The following is a 22,911-nucleotide window of genomic DNA, read 5'->3' on the forward strand; positions in this document are numbered from 1 at the left end:
CTGAACCCCAGAAGTCCCAGACCCTCCCTGGCCCATGGGTCCCTTCAGAGGGTTCCAAAAGCCAAGCAAAGCCCTTCAGTTCCCCTCCACCCCCTAATCAACACCGGCATCTTACTGCCCGTAAGCTTCAAGAGCTTTGGTACACCACCCTACCTCCCTGCCCAGGTGGGAAAATATATGGGGAAGGGAAGGGAAGGGAAGAGGGAAGGCAGTGGTCCAGAGGTGAGAGGGCATGAGCAGAGGCTCCCTCGCTCCTCACACAGGCCTGGAGTGAGAGGCTGAACCAGACATCCTCCCACCTAGGCAGCCACACCTCCAGTCCTCAGTGGAGAACTTTGTCCGCATAGAGCACAGAGTGTAAGAGTCCCACAGGTGGCTGGGGACTGAGGGTAAACCCCAAATACAGAGAATAGAGATGTAACTAAGCAGGTTCTGTCCAGAGTCAGCCCCCAGACAGTCAGTCACAGCCTTGCTACCTGGTCCAATGCCACCCCCCAGTCAATCACAACCTTTTGACATGGTGACCTGCCACCCCCTGGGAGGCCGCTGCTCCCTGGGAGATCACGAAAGGCAGGCCTGCAGTGTGACACCTCCTCTGCTGGGTCTGGGCAAGGGGATCCCCCAGTCCTCTCTACACCCCCGTGTCCTGGTCTGAGACTCAAGAACAGCTTTGTTCACAAGGAGCTAAGAGCGCCTGTTGAGTGAGCGCCCACTGCCACCACGCCTCGCAGACAGCCTCTGACGCTCTTTTTCCACCGTGTTCTCTAACGTTTCCTTCCATCCTAGCCTGGTTCCCCTCTGCGACGTAGTCAGGAAGTTTCCAGCACAGCTGGTTATTTTAGGGTACTCAGACCTACACATCTCATCACTAATATCAGCAGTTTCATTTTTCCTGTTTTCCATTCACCGTGGTCAAATGCTTAGAGCACAGTACCATGAAACAACCAGAGCTCTCCACAAGTAACAAGAGTGGGGAGGGGAAAACACCAGGCTGGCCTCACCCCAACCCAGGATGGCAGAGGGCAGGAAATCAGCTACCACTGGAGGCTGGGGAAGAGCTGTCCAGTGAAAGATCTGGAAAGAAATGACTGAGAGGTGTGCAGCAAGGCAAAGGGGAAATCAGCAAGGACAAGACAGCAGATGAGCAAACCCAAATCCACCATGCAACAGAGAGAGAGGCCAAAGCCCAGGGCATGGACAGCCCAGCACCTTCAAAGGAAAAAGTCTCTGCCCAGAGAAGGTTCAGGGCTCAAGGCCTCCTGCCTGGATCCCTGGGCTTGGGAAGAGCTTGGGAGGGCTGCTCAGGACCTGCTGCTCCTGCAGCTGGCCTCCCTTTGTCCAGCAGGCAAGTTGGGTGGAGGAGGGCACTTGATACCAGCAGTGCAGAGTGGGTAAGCAGCCAGCTTCGAGTGCTCAGGCCTCTTGGAGCTCTAGGGTTCAGGCCTGCACCTGTCTATCTGCACAGGATGGGGTGGGGCCCAACCTACCCTGCCCTACAGCTGAGAACCTGAGCCACAGAGGGAGGTTACGGCACTGTCCCAAGGGACAGAACCCACCCCCCCCCTCCATCCTGGCCACCACACATCCTCAGCCACTAGAGCAGAAGCAAAGCTCAGTTGGGGAAAAGAAAGAACCAAAAATTCCCCATGTCCATGGGAGGCACCTGAGCTACAGGGACCACCCCCCACCCCAACACACACACACATACACACACGAGTGAGGTAAAAAAGCTGGCTCTGCCACCCTACTCCTCTTCTTCCTCTTCTTCCTCCCCCTCTCTCTCCCCCTTCCCCTCCTCCTCCCCCTCCCCCCTCTCTCTTTTCTCAGTGTTTCTTTCTCTCCTCTCTCCCTCACTCCCATCCTCTTCCAGATCACCCATACCCTCCTCTCTATACACCTCTTCCTGCTCTCTCACCCTCCCTCCCCACTGTGGCCCCTGTGGAGGTGGAGGAAGAGGGCGGGGGCTAAGGCGGATCCCCTCCCTCCAACCTGACCTGGGACAGTTTCCTTTCCACTGCCACTTTTGCCTAAGCAACCAAGGAAGAAGCAGCAGCAGTTGGGGGAAGCACAGCTGGAGCTCGGGCATGCGGGTGCCCTGGCCACTCACCTGGGCCGTGCTGCAGCTGGGCTGGTGGCCCGGGTGGCTTCTAGGTATGTGAGCTTCTGGGGATGTGGGCTGGGGCTGGGGATGTGCATGTTGATAGCAGATTAAGGGCTTGGAGAGACCTCCTGTCCTCAGTCTTTGTCCATGGGAAGGTACAGTCTCCTGGGCAACCAGGACAGCCCTTTGTTCGGCCCTGTGTGGGTTTGGCAGGAGAGGTGCCCTCTCTGATCTCTGGCCTCACTCTCTTTGCTCTTGGACAGGCAAGACTTTTGTCCCTGCTCAGCTAGTCTTCAGCATCCAGCTGGGCAGGGCATCCAGCCGGTGTCCCTCTCTATAGAACCATGAGTTTGTTTATCCAGAGCCCCAGCTTTGGCTGCTGTGACTCTACATGGAGGCTCTGCCAGGCCTGGGTGACCTGGGGCCTCACTTATGCTTTTCTCCCTTGTATGTCTCCTTAGCCCTTGTCTTGAGCCCAGAGCACAGCCTTGCTAACATCTCTGGACTGACCCCAGGCGTGGCTTGAGTGTGTGTGGAGGGGAGGCTGAGGTCTGACCTTGAGGACCCATTGGGACTATCTGCTGCTAGCTCTAGGTCAAGGTCTCCACAACAGACTGCTTGTGACCTGTGCAGCTCACCCGTGCTGAGGCTGCACTGGGTCTTCAACTCCCCCTCTCCACTCTGAACCTCTGCACTGAGAATCCAGGCCCAGGGCCTGTCCTTTGGGCTCTGCAGGGTGTGGCATGTGTGTTACAGGGACAGGCATAGAAGGGCCCACACAGGTGACTCCCCTTTCATGCCATCTGAATATCCTTACACCCAGTGCTTCTTGGTTACCTCACTCCAGACTATGCACAGTTTTAATTGCTGGAGCCTGAGGCTCCCACCTTAGCCTCCTCCCAGCTGCAGTAGGTAGCCTGGATAGGTGCATCCTTACTGGGACCTCTGAGCAGAAGGCTGTGGATTGTTCTCTGAAAATAGTGGTCCAACGACCAATAGCTAAAGGATACCCCGGTGGGGGGCTTATCCTGGTCCCAGAAGCAAGAGGGGGAAAGTACACCAGAGTAGGGACAGGGAAGCAGGGCTTGGACCTCAAGAAGGACCTGGTGGACTGACACGTGAAGCACGTGAAGAAAGTGAGATTTAGGTAACCAGACTCTAGCTTGAGCCTAAGCAGGAGGAGTCTCCAGGTGCCCTACCTCAGTTTCCCCACGTGGAACACTCCACATAGAGCACTTCATCAAGGCCAGTATCCTGCTCTTTCTATTCCAGTCACGAGCACTCCCAACTGTTGCCCACCTTATGTTGCAGGACACATCGTCTTTCATCTTCATTTAATCACCACATTTTTTTGGTCATTCCCTGGCCTAACCTTCCTTGCTCTGTAAGCATTTTACAAGATATCCCAACCCCAGTATTCCTTACCCTAGTGAGTGAGAACAAGTGACATTCTCTCTATAGAATGGGCTGTCTTCTGTCTGTTCAATTTACAACTCCCATTTTCTTTTTTTTTAATTTATTTATTAATTAAACACAAATTTTTTGACAAGGTGCTGTGCAAAAAGGGTACAGTTGGGCTGGGGATATGGCCTAGTGGCAAGTGCTTGCCTCGTATACATGAGGCCCTGGGTTCAATTCCCCAGCACAACATATACAGAAAACGGCCAGAAGTGGCGCTGTGGCTCAAGTGGCAGAGTGCTAGCCTTGAGCAAAAAGAAGCCAGGGACAGTGCTCAGGCCCTGAGTCCAAGGCCCAGGACTGGCAAAAAAACAAAAAGGGTACAGTTACATAGTAGGGCAGTGTGTACATTTCTTGTGATATCTTACACCCTGTTTTTCTTTCCCTTCCCTAGGTCAGGTAGACATATATACGATACATAATGTACCAAGAACATATACAGTAGCAACATGGCCTACAACCAAGAAAATTCGCCTAGGGCTTTAAATGTAATGTCTATATTAGACAATATGTCGACAGTAGTCTTATATGAACGTACATACATAGCTTTTGAGCTATTGCATTCCACTAAGAGGTCAATTTTTTACCTTTATATGTTGAGTAGTTGTTTGGTTTTAGTTACATAATGTTGGGTCACTGACCCAATCCTGTGGGAAATACCATTTGACAAGCAGTTTTTGGTTTCACAGACCTGGTCTCTACTGTCTCTCCGTCACCCCATCTTAACAGTCATATATCAGGGAGATCATGCCCCTTTGTTTTCTGTGTTCTAGGCTTGTCTCGCTCAACATTATTTGTTCAAGTTCTGACCATTTCCCTGCGAATAACAATATTTCACCATTCCTAATCGCTATGTAGTATTCCATTGTGTATAGGTACCATATTTTTTGGATCCATTCATCTGTGGAGGGGCATCTGGGTTGTTTCCATATTTTGGCTATTGTGAATTGTGCAGCGATAAACATGGAAGTACAAATGTCTTTTTGATATCTTGGGACCTGCTGTTCAGGATAGATGCCTAGGAGTGGTATGTCTGGGTCATAGGGTAGGTCTATATTGAGCTTTTTGAGAAACCTCCATACTGTTCTCCAAAGTGGTTGTACTAATTTGCACTCCCACCAACAATGGAGAAGGGTTCCTCTTTCCCCGCACCCCCTCCAGCATTTGTTGTTGCCTGAGTTCAGAGTATAAGCCATTCTAACTGGAGTGAGGTGGTATCTCAGGGTTGTTTTTATTTGCATTTCCTTTACTGCCAGGGATGTTGAACATTTCCTCATATGTTTCTTTGCCATTTTTATATCTTCTCTTGTGAAGTCTCTCTTTAGCTCCTTTGCCCATTTCCTAATTGGTTTATTGGGCTTGGAGGGGCTTAGTTTTTTGAGTTCTCTGTGGAGGACAGATATTAGGCCTTTGTTGCTGTGCTGGTAAAGATCCTTTCCCATATGGTTGGCTGTCTTTCTATTTTGGTGGCTATGTCCTTAGCTGTGCAGAAACTTTTTAATTTGTAGTAGTCCCATTTGTCTAGTCTCTCCCCTATCTGTTGTGCCCCTGGGACTATATTCAGGAAGTTCCTTCCTGTGCCTGTAAGTTCTAGCGTCTTTCCTACTCTGTCCTTCAGTAGTTTCAAGGATTGAGGTCTGATATTGAGGTCCTTGATCCATTTTGAGTTGATCTTGGTGCATGGTGATAGGCTTGGGTCTACTTTGAGTTTTCTGCATATGGCTGCCCAGTTCTCCCAGCACCAGTAGTTGAAGAGGCTATGTTTATTCCATTGTATGTCTTTAGCTCCTTTGTCGAATATCAGCTGACTGTAAGAGTGCGGTTTTATTTCTGGATCTTCAATTCTAATCCATTGGTCTTTCAGTCTGTTTTTATACCAATACCAGGCTGTTTTATGATGGCCCTATAGTAGAGCTTGAAGTATGGTATTGTGATACCTCCTGCACTGCTTTTTTTGCCTAGAATTGCTTTGGCTATTCTAGGTCTTTTGCTGTTCCATAAGAGTTTATGGATTGCTTTCTCTATTTCAGTGAAGAATGTAACTGGGATTTTGATAGGGATTGCATTGAATTTGTATAACAATTTGGGCAATATGGCCATTTTCACTATATTGATTCTGCCTACCCATGAGCATGGGAAGTCTTTCCATCTCCTTGTGTCTTCTTTGATTTCCCTTATTAGATTTTTATAGTTCTCATTAAATAGGTCTGTCATGTCCTTGGTTAGGTTGATCCCTAGGTACTTTGTTCTTTTTTTGGCTACTGTAAATGGAATTGTTTCCATAATTTCCTTTTCTGCTTGTACATTGCTGGTATACAGAAAACCTGCTGACTTTTGTGGATTGATTTTGTATCCTGCTACTTTGCCAAAATGGTTTATTAGGTGTAGGAGTTTGGGGACTGGGTTTTTGGGGTCCTTCAGATATAAGATCATGTCATCTGCAAATACGGATAGCTTTATTTCTTCCTTGCCGATGTGGATCCCTTTGATGTCTTCCTCTTGCCTTATTGCTATGGCTAGGGATTCCAGCACTATGTTGAAAAGAAATGGGGAGAGTGGGCATCCTTGTCTTGTTCCTGAGTTTAGGGGGAATGATTTAAGTTTCTCTCCATTTAATATGATGTTAGCAGTTGGTCTGTTGTATATGGATTTTATTGTTTTGAGGAATGTTCCATCTATTCCTGTTCTCTCCAGAGCTTTTAGTAAGTATGGATGTTGTATTTTGTCAAAGGCTTTTTGAGCATCGACTGAAATAACAATGTGATTCTTGATTTTAGTTCTGTTTATGTGGTAAATTACATTGATTGATTTACAGATGTTGAACCATCCTTGTGACTGTGGGAGGAAGCCTACTAGGTCATGTTGTATAATTTTCTTGATCAGTTTCTGGATCCTGTTAGCTAATATTTTATTGAGGAGCTTTGTGTCTGTGTTCATTAGTGATATTGGTCTGTAGTTCTCTTTTTTTGTTAGGTGTTTGCCTGTTTTGGGAATGAGTATGATATTAGCTTCATAGAATGAGTTTGGAATTTCTCCCTCTGTTTCTATTTCACAGAAGAGTTTAAGGAGTATTGGTATTAGCTCCTCACTAAAGGTTTTATAGAATTCGTTGGTGAATCCATCTGGGCCTGGGCTTTTCTTTGTTGGGAGGTTCTTGATTACCCCCTGTATCTCGCTGTAAGTTATTGGTTTATTTAGTTGATTTATTTCTTCTTGGTTCAGTTTGGGCAGTTCATACTTCTCTAAGAATTGACCCATTTCTGTAAAATTATTGTTTTTTAGTGAGTAGAGGTTCTGGAAATAGTTCCTTATGATTGTTTGAATATCGTGTGTACTTGTTGTAATTTTTCCGGTGGAGTCCCTGATTTTATGTTTATGAGTCTCTTCTCTTCTTTCTTTTGTAAGTCTTGTGAGGGGTCTGTCAATTTTATTTATTTTCTCAAAGAACCAGTTTTTAGTCTTATTTATTTGTTGAATGGTCTTTCTTTTTTCAATCAGATTTATCTCTTCTTTAATCTTTGTGATCTCTCTCCTCCTAGTCATTTTAGGTTCAATCATTTCTTGTTTCTCCAGTTGTTTTAGTTTCATTGTGAGGTTTTTTACCTGCTCTGCTTCCATTCTTTTAATGTGAGTGCTGAGGGCAATGATCTTGCCCCTCAGTACTGTCTTAGCTGTGTCCTATAGGTTTCTTTGTGATATATTTTCATTGTTATTGTGGCTTATAAATTCGTTGATTTCATCTTTAATTTGGTCTGTGGCCCAAGTGTTGGATAACAGTGTCAGGTTTAGCCTCCAAGAATGTGTATAGCCTCTGTGGTAACCGTTGTTATTGAGGGTTACCTTTAATCCACTGTGGTCAGATATAATACATGGGATGATGTCAATACTTGTGTATTTGCTGAGGTTCTTTGTGTGGGCTATGACATGGTCTATTTTGGAGTATGATCCATGGGCTGCTGAGAAGAAGGTGTATTGGGTTTCTGTAGGGTGGAAGATTCTGTATAGATCTGTCAGATCCATTTGGGATATGGTGTTACTTAGGTCCTCAGCTTCCTTGCTAATCCTCTGGGTGTTGGATCTGTCTCTTGGAGAGAGTGGGGTATTAAAGTCACCCACTATGATTGTGTTTGGGTCTATCTTGTTCTGTAGTTCTGTGAGAATTTGCTTGACATAGGTAGGGCCTTTTTTGTTCAGTGAGTATACATTTATCACCGTGATGTCTTGATTCTGGATTTTTCCTTGTATTAAAATGTAGTGACCGGGGCTGGGGATATGGCCTAGTGGCAAGAGTGCTTGCCTCGTATACATGAGGCCCTAGGTTCGATTCCCCAGCACCACATATACAGAAAATGGCCAGAAGTGGCGCTGTGGCTCAAGTGGCAGAGTGCTAGCCTTGAGCAAAAAGAAGCCAGGGACAGTGCTCAGGCCCTGAGTCCAAGCCCCAGGACTGGCCAAAAATAAATAAATAAATAAATAAAAATAAAATGTAGTGACCTTCTTTGTCTTTTTGAGTTGATTTTAATGAGAAGTCCAGCTTGTCTGAGATCAGGATAGCTACTCCTGCCATTTTGGTAGGTGTGTTTGCTTGGAAGATCTTGCTCCATCCTTTCATTTGGAGCCTGTTTTTATCCCTTGCTGTAAGGTGTGTTTCTTGTAGACAACAGATGGCAACTTTTTGTTTGCAGATTCATTCTGCCAGTCTGCTCCTCTTTATCGGAGAGTTTATACCATTTATATTCAAAGAGATCAAGGATAAGAGTGTTTTTTCTCCTTCCATTTTCTTGTTGGGCTGTTTTTCCTCTTTTTTTTTTTTTTCTTGTCTTTAGTGAGCTGCTCTTTCTGCTGGGCTCTGGCTATTGTAGTTTCTTTCTGTTTCTGTCTGTGTGTCCTGTACGGTTTCTGTTGGGTGGGATTCCCCTCTTAGAATTCGCTGTAGGGATGGTTTTTTATTCACATACTCCTTTAGATCCTCTTTGCTATGGAAAGATCTGGTTTTCCCCTCGAATATGAACTCCAACTTCGCTGGATATTTTATTCTTGGTTGGCAGTTGTTGGCCTGTAGAACTTGGATGGTGTTCTTCCACTCTCTTCACGCGTGGTAGGTTTGTGTGGAGAGGTCTGCTGTTATTCGGATCCTCTTCCCATTGTAGTAAATTTCTTTCTTCACTTTGGCTGCATTCAAAATTTGCTCTTTATTCTTGAGATATGAAGTTTTAATATTATGTGCCTTGGCATGGTTTTTCTGGGATCTGGACTACCAGGTGTCCTATAAGCTTCGGTTACCTGGATGGGGTCCCTTGTGAGATTGGGGAAGTTCTCTGCAATAACTTTATTGAAAATATGTTGAAGCCCTCTGCTCTGGTATTCAGCTCCTTCTTCTATTCCAATTATGCGCAGATTATATCTCTTGTCTTTGTCCACTATCTCCTGGATTAGTCTGCCCTGAAGCTTTACCGTTTCTTGGAGTGTGGTAATTTTCTGATTCTTATCGGCTGCATCATCATCCCAGAGAGAGATTCTGGATTCAATATGGTCAATTCTTTGTGCTGTAGATTCAATTGCGGAGTTTATGGATGTCAGAGAGCTATTTATGGTTGCCAGATCAGCTCTGATTGTGGAAATTTCTCCCTTTAAAGAGTTGCATTTTAAATCTATTTTTTCTTGCATTTCACTTCTCAGGATGTTAAGGTCTTCTTTAACAGAGGTTTGCACTGTATCCATTTTTGCTTCCATTTCTTTCTTGGCTTCCTGGGTGTCCTTCCAGATTTCCGCTCTAAATTCCTGGAATTGTTTTCTGATTTCATTTCTGATGCTTTCGATCATTCCTGTTAACATGGCCTCATTTGCTTTTTTATTTTCCATCTCCTCTTCAGTCGTGCTGCTTTTTGGAGCTGGCGAGTTGTCTTGCCCTTTGATGAACTGTGTTATATTTCTTTGTGATTTGCGCATCTGGAGATCTGTGGGTGGCTTTCCTGGTTTGGCTTTGTGCTGGTTCCCGCTGGTCTATCAGTGGAAGCCTTGTGTCCTGGTGTCCTGGCTTTGGGTTTGGGTTTGGCTGTTGAATCTTGCTGCCCAATGGGTGAGCGTGACCTTCTCTGTTGTTGCTGGGGTGGTCACCCTCACTGCACTTGGGGGTGGGTAGGTTCTGTGTCTTTCTCTGTGGGACAGTGTCCTGCCGCTGTGTTGTGCTGACCCTAGCATGCCCCTGGTGGGGGTTTGCTGGTCACTGATTCAGCGTGGCGTGGAAGCTTTTCTCTTCTTTGGTTCTTTTTTCCCCACTCTGTATCTTGGTCAGAGGAGCTCACCTCTCAGGCGGTTCGCCCTCCTGTGTGGACTGCTCTGGGGCCAGTGTTGTTGAGGGGCAGCCCACCCACCTGTGTGAAATGTGCCAAACTGAGTGGGCAGGGCAGCTGGAGAGCTCTGCCCTCCTGTGCAGGCACGCCTACCAGAGCGGGCGCTGTCACCGGGGGGCTCCACCCACCTGTGCGCTGTGCGCCCACTACAGCGGGCGCTGCCGCTGGTGCCCTGCCCACCTGTGAGGGGTACGCCTACCAGAGCGAGCCCTGGGTTGTTGGGGTGTGATTGCACCCTCCTGCAAGTCCACTGTGGGGGGCGGTATGTGTGGGCCCCAGTGGGATCAAGTGTCCGGGCACAGGTTAGCGCACACAGACTGCGCCTCCGCTGTGAAGGGGGCGCATGATCGGGCCCAGGTGTCCCTGCTGGGCTGGTATTGTCCACCAGGCCTGTGACTTTAGTTGAAAAAGTCCACAAGGCCCAGGCACCTCGGGTGGGGCTTGCAATGCCTGCCGTCCCTGGGCCCCTGTTGGGAAGGGGGCGGGGCCGGTGCGGCAGGTTCAGGCTCCTCTGCTGCCTTGGCACTGCTCCGCCCTTCCCCTGCTAGCTCCTGTGTCTTCCCAGAGCCTGATGGGACCTTGCCACCTGATTTGGGGGTTCTTTGTTCCCTTGGGGTGGGGAGGGGGAGGGAGGGAGTTCTAGCTTCTTTGTAGGGTTTGGGTCTCTGATAGCTGGTCTCCCATTGGGGGAGGGGGCAATGGGGAACTCACTGGTCCTGGATTGTGTGTGTGTCCTGTGCCGCCATTGGCCCTTCAGGGGTGGGGTGCTGGGGTGTGGCGAATGGTCGTGGGGGCAACCCCGGCTCTCCCCTTCTGCACTGCTCGGTTCCCGCGCCACTCACATCCGATCCCAGCCGTGTGGTCCCGAACTTCCCGTCGCCGCTGTCTGTCTTGGTCCGTGCTCCCCCTGGGGTCCGTGGAGTCCTGCTGTCTGGACTCCGCACTCCCGGTGTGAGTTTTCGGCAGTCTGCCGTTCGCCGGGTCCCCTTTCCCAGCTTGGCCCTGTTCGGGCCAGGGTCGGCTGGTGGGGGGAGGGTACCCCGGAGATTCTCCAGCTCCGTGCCGGTTATAGGCTCTTCTTTTTTTGTTCCTTTTTGTTTCCTGCATTTCTCCACTGCTCTGGCTGCTGGTTTTGCTGGGTTCTTGATGGGGTGTTAGGTGCTGGAGTTCCCAGCTAGCTATTCAGTTGGAGCGAGTACAACTCCCATTTTCACCAGTCACATTGGTTCATGCCTATAGTCCCAGAGCTCAGGAGACTGAAGCATGAGGGTCTCAAGTCTGAGGCCATCCCGTACTACACAGTGAGACCTTATCTCAAAAACACAAAACTAAATTAATAAAGCTGCCCTTTGTGAGGGCCATGGGCTGTGGCATGCCACCCAACCTCTCTGCTGATTTCTCACTTCAGTTTGGAGATCACAGTACCTGTCTAAAAGGTCTGGAGGGTTCATCAAACCATTTACAAAAATTAGCCAGCATTGCTTGTGGCACATTTTAAAATTATTTCTTTTCAAACTACAACTTTGAGAAACAACACACAAGACCAAATCACTGCAGTGATGGTGCTTCCCTAGAGTAGCTAATTGGACACAATGTTGCACTTTTTATTCTGAGAGGTGTCTCCATGCTGCCCAGGCTGGCTTCAAACTTGAGATGTTCCTTGAGCACTGGACTGCAGGAAGATCCACCATAGCCCGTGTATGCTAGACATTTGCTTTGGCATTGCAGACTGGACTTGCATGACAGGAATTTGACCTATCGGGGTTCTGGAGGCAGCAAGTCCAAAGCTGGCTCATCAGCAGTGGTTCCTGCCACCTGCCAGCAAAGGTGCCAGGCCTCCCTCCAGCCTCGGGGTTTGCTGGCAGCTTTGGGATTTTTGATGCTTAAAGGTATCACTCAGATGCCCCTCAGTAGATGAGTGGATCAAGAAAATGTGGTACATATACACAATGGAATTCTATGCCTCTATCAGAAAGAATGATACTGCTCCATTCATAAGGAAATGGAAGGACTTGAAAAAAGTCATACTAAGTGAAGTGAGCCAGACCCAAAGAAACATGAACTCTATGGTTTCCCTCATAGGGAATAATTAGTGCATGTCTAGGATAGACATAGCAGAAGATCACAGTAGGTCAATAGGTAGGCCTGTATAAACACATAAGATAATGCTAAGCAAAATGAATTCCATGTTATGGAAATAAGTGGTATATCATTGCTGTAATTAATTTCAACATACCATGTGAAACCGTACCTTTTTTTTCTCTCATATTCCCTTCCTGTGGTTTTACTCCTGCTATTACTATAACTGATCTTAGTACCCTGGATATTGTATATATGTGTATTGGAACTAGGGAAAGGAAAGGGAACACCAAAATTGAGATACAAAGGATAAAAAGACAAATCATTGCAATAGTGATACTTACAAAGCCAATTGGTGTAAACCAACTGTACAACTCATGGAAGCGGGGAGGGAACTGGGGAAGGGGGAGATGGGGGGAAAATGAGGGAGAAGGTAACAAGTTGGATAAGAAATGTACTTTCCTTACATATGAAAGTGTAACCCCTCTGTACTTCACTTTGACAATAAAGAAGAGGGAAAAAAAGCATCACTCCCACTTCCACTTTGGTCCCCTCATGTGTGGTAAGAGTCCACACTACCCCCATACCCCAACTCCCAGTAAACTCTATGTGAGCTTGTAGCACTCTTGGCACTGGCACTTCCTATCACTGCACACATCTTGTTGGGGTGTGGCATTGCTTGAATGTCACCACAGACACTTGGGACCTGTGCATCTCTCTCCTCACACCAAGCACAGCACTGCTCCTCTCCTCATACTAAAGGACAATATCTAGGTCCTGAGTTCAAGTCCCATTACCAGCACATGCAAAAGCTGTCTTCTTTAAGCCAGGTGCAGGTGGTTCACATCTGTAATCCTACTCTCTTGGGCAGCTGAGGATGGAAGGGCTTTGGTTCTATGTCAACCTAGACAGAAAAGTCCATGAGACTCCATCTCCACAGAGAGTATTGGAGCTGGTATCCTGTGTCTGAGAGCTCAGTAATAACAGGAGCCCTGAAGTAGGCAGACCTCAGCTCAGGTGTGTGCTGGGCAGGAAGCAAGACTACCCTAAAGATAACCAGGAAACAGAAGCATGGAGGCTTGGCTCAGCATCCAATTACCTGCCTATGAGTGGAAGGCTACCACCACCACCACCATCACACACACACACACACACACACACACACACACACACACACACACACAGCCTAAAACCCTAACACTGGAAGGCTGAGGCAGAAGGGTCACTAGTTCCAGCCCAGCATAGGCTACAGAATGAGACCCTGTCTCACAAACCAGACCTTTTTGTGGTGGCCTTGTGTTTTCTAACCACGCAGATTTCCTGCACAAGACATGTGGGGGGGGGGGGGGACTTCTTGTCAGACACTTCAGTCTGACCCCCCACAGGCATCCCAGCATGAGGGAAACCCAGAGGTACTACCTGACCCCTCCATCTTCTGGAAGGGCAAGGGCCCACTTTTCTTTGCTGAGCCCACTCAGCCACATTGCACCCACCTGGTCCCAGGCTGATTCCAGGATCTCCAGACCTTTTGCTCCCTGAGGCCACATACTCCCACCTGGCAGGCAGAAGGCTCATCAGGGTCCTCCTTGTCCTCTTACCATGCTCTACCTCCTGAAGCCCCTGAGAGTCAGAAGCCCTGGTGCCTCGGGGGTAGGCACTCCCTAGTAAAAGTGCTCTGAAGTAACTGCAGGACACCAGGACCAGCCAGCCCCTGGATTCTTGGGGGAGTGATCTCTGTGAAAGCATCCCTTCCCTTGCCCCACTACACTGCAATAAGACATTGGGCTGCCATCCAGGTGGTGGTAGGGTCAGCTGGGGGAATCCATGAAACAGCAAGGAGGCATGGGGCAGAGGGTGCAGGAATCACCCTGGGACTCCCAGAAAGAACCCCCAGAAAGGACCTGGGAATCACCACACCTGGATAGGTCTAGGCAGATCCCCTGGCCTTGAGCAGGATCTCCACAGAGGACACAGGCCTGAGAAGCAAGGATCTCACTGCAAAAGGAGTAACAAAGCCAATAAGCAGAAAAATGGCTCAAGTTATTTGGCCATGGAGGTCACAGGCATGTTGACCCAGGGACTTACCTGGAGGATAGGCAGGAGAGCAGCAACTCTCTGAGCATGTGCCATGGTCTGAAGGCAAACAACCACACAAGGTCAGGGACCTGGGAGTGAGGTCAGCAGGTGGATGGCAGGGTGGGACCCAGCAGGAGGCTCCCTGGAGAACCCCTGGCTCACAGGGCCTTTGGGCCACAGAGGCCTGTGTTGGAAGGGGCAAGGAAGCCACACCCAGGACTCCCAGAGGGTGAGGGCTCTCCAGCCTGATCTTTGGGGATTTTATGGTCATCTTGCCTCAGAGGCTGTGAGAATCTAATTGGGGGCCTTGGTGGTTGAGCCTGGGTATGGCCATGAATTTGAAGGGGTCATAGGTGGGTACGGCATCACCTGAAGGTTACAGTGGGCCCTGTGAAGGGCCCTGGTTCTGGTCCAAAAGAAGTGAGACCACACTGACCTAGCCACACTGGTGGAGCCTGCATGAGGCTGCCAGCCCAGAGGGCAGTGGGACTGGGTCAGGTCAGGGGCAACCCACCAAACCTCCCAATGGCGCCCATGCTCCCAGATGTGATGTCTCATTGCTAGAACAATTTTTGCATAATCTGAGTCCAATTTTACTGTATTTGATGGAGGGTTTCATTGTTTGTGGATGCACTGGGGCTTGAACTCAGGGCCAGAGCTCACTCCCTTAGCTTTTACACTTGAGGCTGACACTACCACTTGAGCCACAATTCCATTTCAGGCTTTTTACTGGGGCCCAAGAGGAGCTGGCAGCAGTCTAGCTGACAGACCAGTCGTGTCTAGAGGACTTTCAAGTCTGTACTGCCTCTCTGAGCCTTGGTTTCTCACCTGTAAACCAGAGTCCACCAGCATGGCTGTGCAGAGTATGCCAATCTAATGGGTGGTCTCCAACATGACTTGGCATGGAAACCCTGATTCCTTAGACCCTGGCACCCCAGACAGTCTATCCCACATCTCCAACTATGAGTAGAGCTACTGCATCATGGGTACTCTGATCCACATGCTTCTGTGTGCCCATGAGTGGGTGACTATGGGAGTGTAGTGTGTGGGGGTGTGTGAGCACAAGTGTGTTGGAGAAGCAGCCATTGCCTGAAGGGCTGAGGACTGGGGTATCCCCTCTTCTTGCCCATTTGAGGGGTGGTGGTCAGCTGGTCTCTTGAGGGAGGTTCCTTACTGTCAACTCTGGTGCTAGGGACTTGCTGGAGCAACAGGTTATTACCCACACTGCTCCAAGGGAGCACTGCCTATGCCAGTGGTCACCCCAGGCAGGGCACAGGCTGAAACCTGAGCCTGCCAAGGGGCTTCACTCCCTTAGACACTGGGGTGTCCCTGAAAGCAATAACATACCCAGCATGCAGGGTCCCCACACATCAAAGAACTGTGGACAAAGTCAGGAACCACACACACTAAAGCACTGTGGACAGGACCAGGTTAAGCCATACAACAGCTGTGTCCCTGAAGGTCAGGGTAGGAACACACAGAGCAAGCCTGGAAGACCCCTACACAGCCCTCTTGAGGAACCCCAGCACAGCCCTGCGGGAGACTAGCAAGGTGGAGCCAACAGTAATGGGCCTGAAGTCCTGAGGGGAATGAGAAGGAGCACTAGGGTCAGAGCCCTCAGCCTTGGTTCTCAATAAAGTCAAGGCTGCAGCTGGGAATCTGTGGATCAGGCTCCAGCCCCAGGCCAAGGCAGCAGCTGGGGTGCTGCAGAGTGGGCTCTGTGGACTTGGAGAAGCAGCAGGAAGGGTAGGATAAACCCCTTCCTCACAGCTGGTGTGTTCTTGTCCCCCTCAGAGTCCCTGGAAAGACCCTGGAGACCCCTCATCTTCTCCCCAGCCCAGCTCAGAGTGTCTGAAGGAACTGATGCCACCTTCACCTGCAGCTTCTCCAACTGGTCTGAGCACCTAGTGTTGAACTGGTACCGCTTGGACCCCAACAACCAGACGATGAAGCTGGCTGCCTTCTTGAATGGCCACAGCCAGCCTGGCCCAGACCCCCGCTTCCAGGTGTCACAGCTGCCCAGCAGGCAGGACTTTCGCATGAGCATCCTTGCTGTCCGGCGCAACGACAGCGGTGTCTACTTGTGTGGGGCCATCTCCCTGCCCCCAAAGGCGCACATTAAGGAAAGCCCAGGCGCAGAGCTCACAGTGACAGGTGTGGCCAGTGGGGACAGGACAGGCAGCCTGCAGGTCCCATCAGGGCTCTACTCAGTACCCAATGTGTCCCACACCTTCTCTGTGAAGCACCCAGCCCAGCTAATCCTTGGGAAAATTAGGCCAGGGGTTGGCTACCTCCAAAAGAACATGGGCTTAAATGTGTTTCCTAGGTGCAGGCCAGGGCCAGGGTGCCTGGTCTGAGGTAGATACCTCTCAGGCCTTGGAGAAGGCAGTCTGGGGCTCTGGGGGGACACACTATGGGTGTCATTGATCTCTGTCTTTTGTAATCTTCCAGAGAGAGTTGCGGAGCCCCCCACATTGCACCCCAGTCCTGCACCTGGACCAGGAGGCCAGTTTCAAGGCCTAGTCGTTGGTGTCACAAGTGTCCTGGTGGGTGTCCCAGTGCTGTTGCTGCTTGCCTGGGTTCTGGCTGCTATCTACTCCAGGAACATGCCAAGTAAGTCCACTCACACTCATACACACACCCTGACCACCACAAAGGTGTTCATCTATGTAAAAACACACACAGAGACACACACACCATCACCATGGGGGCCTGTGGTCTATACACACACACATACACACACACACACACACACACACACACACACACACACACACACACACACACACACTGACTACCCTGAGAATCTGTCATCTACATACAAACACAAACATGGGGTTTGTCTGAGCTACCCATGCCTGAGCATGATTCTTCTTTTGGGCCCCAAACCTCAGCAGAGACTGATGAAGTGACCCTCATGCAGGGACCCAGGCTAAGACCATCTTGGGGGAGGGTGGTTCATCCCTGCCCCTTGATTCAAAGTGTATTTCTCTGCAGAGGCAAGAAGAACTGAAAGCCAGGAGCAGCCCCTGGTGAGTATGGGTCCCTTCCTGGGTGACTGCCATACTCTGCCTCGAGGGCTGAGCACAGACAGAACTTGGCCATTATTTGCTTGGCTGTGGCTAAGGACCGACCCGATTCCCCACCAATGCCTACCTGCTAGCTGAAGAGTACAAGGTCCCTGATGGGATACGTCAGTGAAGCTGTGGTGAGGAAACTGCTGCTGCTCATCTTATGCCAGGCAGAAAGGCCCAGAAAAGTCATTTCTGGAATTCAAAATCTGCAAAATGTATCAGAAACAGTTTAGAGGTGAAAACTGAGGCAGAGAGAAGTGGCTGTTTCCTGGGTTGTGCAGAGGGCCAGTAGTGATACAGCCACCAAGCCCTGGGTTTGATGGCTGAAGTGCATCTGCTCTATACAGATGTGCATCACAGAGTACAGGCTCAACCAGGGGGGTGGTCCAGATTTTGGAGACACAAACAAATTATCTGAGCTGACTCCTCCCTTCCTCCCCTCCCAAAGAAGGCAGACCATTCAGCAGTGCCTGTCTTCACTGTGGCCTATGGGGAGCTAGACTTCCAGTGGAGAGAGAAGACCCCGGAGCCCCCTGCCTCTGCTTCCTGTGTGCACACAGAGTATGCCACTGTTGTCTTCCCTGCTGGGCCAGGCGACTCAGCCCATCACAGGAGATCTGCTGATGGCCCTCAGGATCCTCAGCCCCTGAGGCATGAGGAAGGACACTGCTCCTGGCCCCTCTGACCAGCCTCCTCAGCCAGCAGTGTCCTGCAGAGCATCTGAGAGCCCAGGGTCACCTCCTCTCCTTGGGGACACATGCAGGATACAGAGAAGCACGCTCCGCAGAGAGGATGCTCTCGGGAGCACTCACAGCAAGCTGGGAGCAGCAGATGTCCTGTGTCCTGACACCAAGGGCTGAACCCAGACACAGCCCCATGTTTCAAGGAGTAAAACTGGCTGGAGCCCAGCTCTCCTGAGTTATTCACTGTGTACAGCCAGGGGCTTGAGCCACTGCAGCCCTGCCACCCCCAGGACTCTTATGCCCAGAGATGGGGCCTGGCTCATCCCACCTTGGCGCTGGCCCCCAGGACTCTCATGCCCAGAGATGGGGCCTGGCTCATCCCACCTTGGCGCTGGGCCTCAGGACTCTCATGGAAATGGGGCCTGGGTGGAGCCTGCCTTGGCACTGGCCCTCAGGACTCTTGTGCCTAGAGATGGGGCCTTGGAGCTGGCCCCATGAGGCACCCTCAGAGCAAGAAGAGTTATGTGCACAATGGATGCCTGAGGTTGCTCTCCAGAGGCACTCCAAATGGACATTCATTTTCCCAGGCCTGGAGAAATTTCAGCAAAAGCCAGAAGACCTCTCAGCTGCAAGAGATGGAAGAGTATTGCCATCGGCTAGGCTAGCCCTCTATGGGGTCCCCTCGATCCCTCCCACTTGCCCAGACAGAACCTCAGACCCTCCCCGTGCCCAGAGAAGAGGAGTGATGGGAGTGGCCAGGACTAAAGCCCCACACACCTCTGGGGCTTGCCACCCTGCCTGCTCACACCTAGAAAGGGAGCTGTGGGCTTTACCAAGAAAGCTGGCTTGGCAGATCCAAGCTGTGGCTATCCTGGACATGGGTGTAGGTGGACACCATGCCTACTATTCATCTCCTAGGAGTCCAATTCTCTGTCCCAATTCACAGTGGTATTGAAAGGGACTGTGGCTGAGTCCCTCAAGTGAGGACAAGAGGCACAGCTCCCCACTCAGCAATCTGCAAAATCCACCTTGGGCAAAGTAGGTAGAGCTCAAGATGACATTGGGCATCTCTGAGGTCAGGGTTCAAGTTCCTCTTTCCTTTGGTTTGATGTATTATAATTAAATAATGATAAAAGCTGTGAAGAGTCTGGTGCTACTCCTGGAGTCTGTGCAGGTGAGAGGGCAGGGGTGCCAGCTCCCCTGGAGAAGGCTGCGGGGTCAAGCTGGGGCTTATGCTGGAGAAGGTCAGATGGCCTTCTAAGGGCTGCCTTGAGTAGGCTCTGGCTGTTCCAGAAGCCTGCGGAGCCTCCTGCCTTCATGTCTGCTCACCCATCTCCCATATTCACATACACAGCCTCCCAGAGTGGTAGCCTCCACGTGGGGGTGGGGGGCAGGCTCCTCACCCCCAGGACTCCCCAGAATCCCTCAGCCTTGCACAGCTGAGCATCTGTGCCTTTCCATCCTGTTGAGGCCCTGTCCTCCCACCTGGGAGTCCTCCAGGTAGCATTTCTTTGGTTCCTTGGGCTAGGCCATCAGTAGGGTGGGTTAGCTGCACCTGGCTATGAGTTAGGGGGCTGTGTACTCAGCAGATACTCAACACCTTAAGGCCCTCCCCTAATGCACAGGTCAGGGGCTATTCTGGAGAGCTACTCACCCAAGGAAGGGACATATCTCCTCCAAGTCCATCACCACAGACTTAGCTATTAACAAAAGACACAAGTGGACAGCCGCCCTACCCAGCCCTCACGTGATGGTGGGGCAGAGAGCCTGGACAAAGGCCCCCAGGTGCTGCTGCCACTGCCTGCCTGCTCTCCTGACCCCCTGCTCTGAGTCCATCCAGAGAGAGTGAGGCAGAGCCTCCACACCCTAGACCAGGTGGGCATCAGGTGTCCAGGGTTCTGCAGTGGGCCTGGGGCTGAGAAGTCCAATTGGCCCTCTGGAAAGCTAGCAGAGTCAGAAAACAAGAGGCTAGTGACCAGAAACAGACAGTTTTCTGTGTTCAGACAATGCAGTTGGAAGGTGAGTGGGACAGAACAGTGTGTAAAGCTTCCTCAGCATGCAGACAAAGACATGTGTGGATCTGGTCACAGACATCTCAGGGTGGAGATGAGGAGCAGCGGGTGTGGGGTGGAGGTGAGGAGGGTGATGAGAGAGTGGTGGAGGTGAGGAGCAGAGGCATGGGGTGGAGGTAAAGAGGGTGGTAGGCACAAGGTGGAGATGAGGGGGTTGGTGAGTGCAGGGTGGAGGTGAGGAGGGTGGCAGGCATGAGATGGAAGAGAGGAGCAGTGGGCGAGGGGTGGAGGTGAGGAGGGCGGTGGGCATGAGGTGGAGGTAAGGAGCGGCAGGCGAGGGATGGAGGTGAGGGAGGTAGGCACGGTTTTGAGGTGAGGAGCAGCAGGTGCAGGGTGCAGGTGAGGAGGGCGGTGGGTATGAGGTGGAGTTGAAGAAGCAGACTTCCCACCGAGGTGGGAAGGTACACAGACTCGCACTGCACCGTGTGGGGTACCCAGCAGGCAGAGGGTGAGGAGGAATCAGGCCAGCAGCACACAGGTGTGGGTGCATCCCTCCACCCCTCCAAAAATTCAGGTCAAGAAATTTGGGGCTGGGGATATAGCCTAGTGGCAAGAGTGCCTGCCTCGGATACACGAGGCCCTAGGTTCGATTCCCCAGCACCACATATACAGAAAACGGCCAGAAGCGGCGCTGTGGCTCAAGTGGCAGAGTGCTAGCCTTGAGCGGGAAGAAGCCAGGGACAGTGCTCAGGCCCTGAGTCCAAGGCCCAGGACTGGCCAAAAAAAAAAAAAAAAGAAATAACCCATGCTATGATATTACATCATATGATATCGTGATAGGTATGCTAAGTTCCACAAACTGGAAAACAAAACCATTATCATGGCAAAACAATCCTAAGCAAAAGATCTTACACCATATAAAAACCTGAAAGTCTGGAAAGTACAGTAGAAAAAGGTTGTGGGGTATGTAACTAACGGTTCACATGAATGTGTGTGCTACATATGTACTGTGTAGGGTGTATATTTGTACAAGTACATATATGTATACTATATATGCATGTGCATGTATATGGTATCTATGTGTGTATGTGTACGTGTGTGCAAGCACACATGTGGTGTGTGAGCTTGTGCACATCACACACATGCAGGCTTGTGCATATGGTGTATTTCTGTGCTTATTCATATTATATATGTGGGGGTGTGAACACATCCCTTAAACAACAACAGTCCATTGCACTTTATTCATAATAAGAAAAACAAGACTACATCTGCCAGCACTGGCAGCAGTCCTGGGGTGACAGCAGCTTGTAGACACTGCAGCCTGGGCGGGGGGCGGGGGGACATGCATGGCTGGAAGAAATGTCAGGCAGAGAGCAGGGTGGATGCAGCCTGGAAGTCAGGAGCACGTGTCCTTTGCCCCATCACCCCCATGCCAACCACAGCACAGCAGCGTGACAGAGAGAACAGGAATGGGGGCCTGAGTGGGTCTGAGTCCACTGACTGAGTCTCTGCAGTGTCCACTTACAGTGTGAGAAGTGCCCAGAGCACAGGAGGACACCACAACTTTCTGTCCCCAGAAGGAAGGAAAAGGAGCGGGATTGGGTCTAAACGATTTATGCACTCTGAATGTGTTTAAAAGAAGAGTTTAAATCAATAACAGAGAGAGATACAGAGAGGACACAGAGAGAAAAAAAGAGACAGAGACTGAGAAAGATAGTCAGGGAGAGACAGAGGCAGACAGACAGTGACAGGCAAAGCTCTGGAGAGGAGGAAGTGTTATAAGCCACCAGTCCTGGACCAGGCGTCTATGTGGTAGAGCCAGACTATCCACCAACAACTGGCAGCTCAGAAAAGAACAGAGAGTAACTGCAGCAGGACCAGTCAGCACTTCGCATCCGCTTTCCCATAGAGCGGCGCCTGCAGTGCTCCGGGCTCAGTTTTTCCATCTGCTCATCCTGCCCCTGGCTGGGACAGAGCACCCTCCCTACCCTCCTCCAGCAAGTTGTCCCACAGTGCCACCAGAGGCTTCAGGAGGGCCTTGCTGTCGCCAGGTCTCAGCTTGTGGCTAGTTCTAGGGAATCAGGAGAAGGTCAGGAATGACCCTAGGGGCCAGGACCCTGAGCAGTCAGGACTGGCCAACACTGGTCCCAGGTTCCTGAGTCCTGGTTCCTGGTTCCTGGCACTCCTTTGTCTGTCTTCCCTGTGCTGTGGCACCAGCCTGAGCTCCACCCTCAAGGCCCCCTCCTGGAAGGCTGCATCTTTCCCTCCCAGGCCTCTCTTTGCACAGATGAGGACAGGAGAAGAGGACAGTGGTCTCTGTGCACTGCCTGCTTTGTGCCAACTCCAACTTGTCCTGAATTTGCTATGGGTGAGGTCCGCTCAGATCCTGAACTTCTGCTAGAGAAGAAGGCAAGGGACCAATGCCTGGAAAGGGACCTGCCTTACCTCTAGCTGGTAGGGTCAGTGCTAGATGAAAGCAAGGGTCACTTCCCAGGGCCAGCCCTTGTGTTCTGCTCCCCAACACACCTTGGAGAAAGCTCTGGTTCCTCCTTTGTTAGTCCCAGTGTCTGCTTATAACAATATGCACATTGCCATTGATCCATTTTAAGTTTCTGTATGTGGATACCCAGTTTTCCCAATACCAATTATTGAAGAGACTATCTTTTTTTCTACTGTATATCTTTGGCTCCCTTATCGAGTATCAGATACATGGAAGTAGATGGTTTTATTTCCTGCTCTTCTAGTATGTTCCATTGATCTTCTGGTCTGCTTTTATGCCAGTACCAAGCTGTTTTTGTTATTATAGCTCTGGGGGCTGGGAATATGGCCTAGTGGCAAGAGTGCTTCCCTTGTATACATGAAGCCCTGGGTTTGATTCCTCAGCACCATATATGCAGAAAACGGCCAGAAGTGGCGCTGTGGCTCAAGTGGCAGAGTGCTAGCCTTGAGCAAAAAGAAGCCAGGGACAGTGTTCAAGCCCTGAGTCCAAGCCCTATGACTGGCAAAAAATAAAAATAAAAATAAAAAAATTATTATAGCTCTGTAGTAGAGTTTGAGTTCTGGGATTATATCACT

At 50.4% G+C, this 22,911-nt stretch overlaps 1 protein-coding gene across 2 annotated transcripts; it reads left to right on the forward strand.

Moving 5' to 3' along the window:
* Positions 1-1,859: 1,859 nt before the first annotated feature.
* Pdcd1 (programmed cell death 1) lies at positions 1,860-18,104 on the forward strand. 2 transcript variants are annotated; one of them, XM_048344127.1, is made up of 5 exons: positions 1,860-2,151; positions 15,862-16,221; positions 16,519-16,680; positions 17,065-17,099; positions 17,590-18,104. In XM_048344127.1, exons 1-5 carry the CDS (start codon positions 2,085-2,087, stop codon positions 17,824-17,826), a joined length of 861 nt encoding a protein of 286 aa, XP_048200084.1. In that variant the 5' UTR covers positions 1,860-2,084; the 3' UTR covers positions 17,827-18,104. The 2 variants fall into 2 exon arrangements, with proteins under 2 accessions (XP_048200084.1, XP_048200085.1); XM_048344128.1 differs by having other exon boundaries at positions 17,593-18,104.
* Positions 18,105-22,911: the final 4,807 nt, after the last annotated feature.

This window comes from Perognathus longimembris, chromosome 4, assembly GCF_023159225.1.
Source record: "Perognathus longimembris pacificus isolate PPM17 chromosome 4, ASM2315922v1, whole genome shotgun sequence".
Lineage (NCBI taxonomy): Eukaryota > Metazoa > Chordata > Mammalia > Rodentia > Heteromyidae > Perognathus > Perognathus longimembris.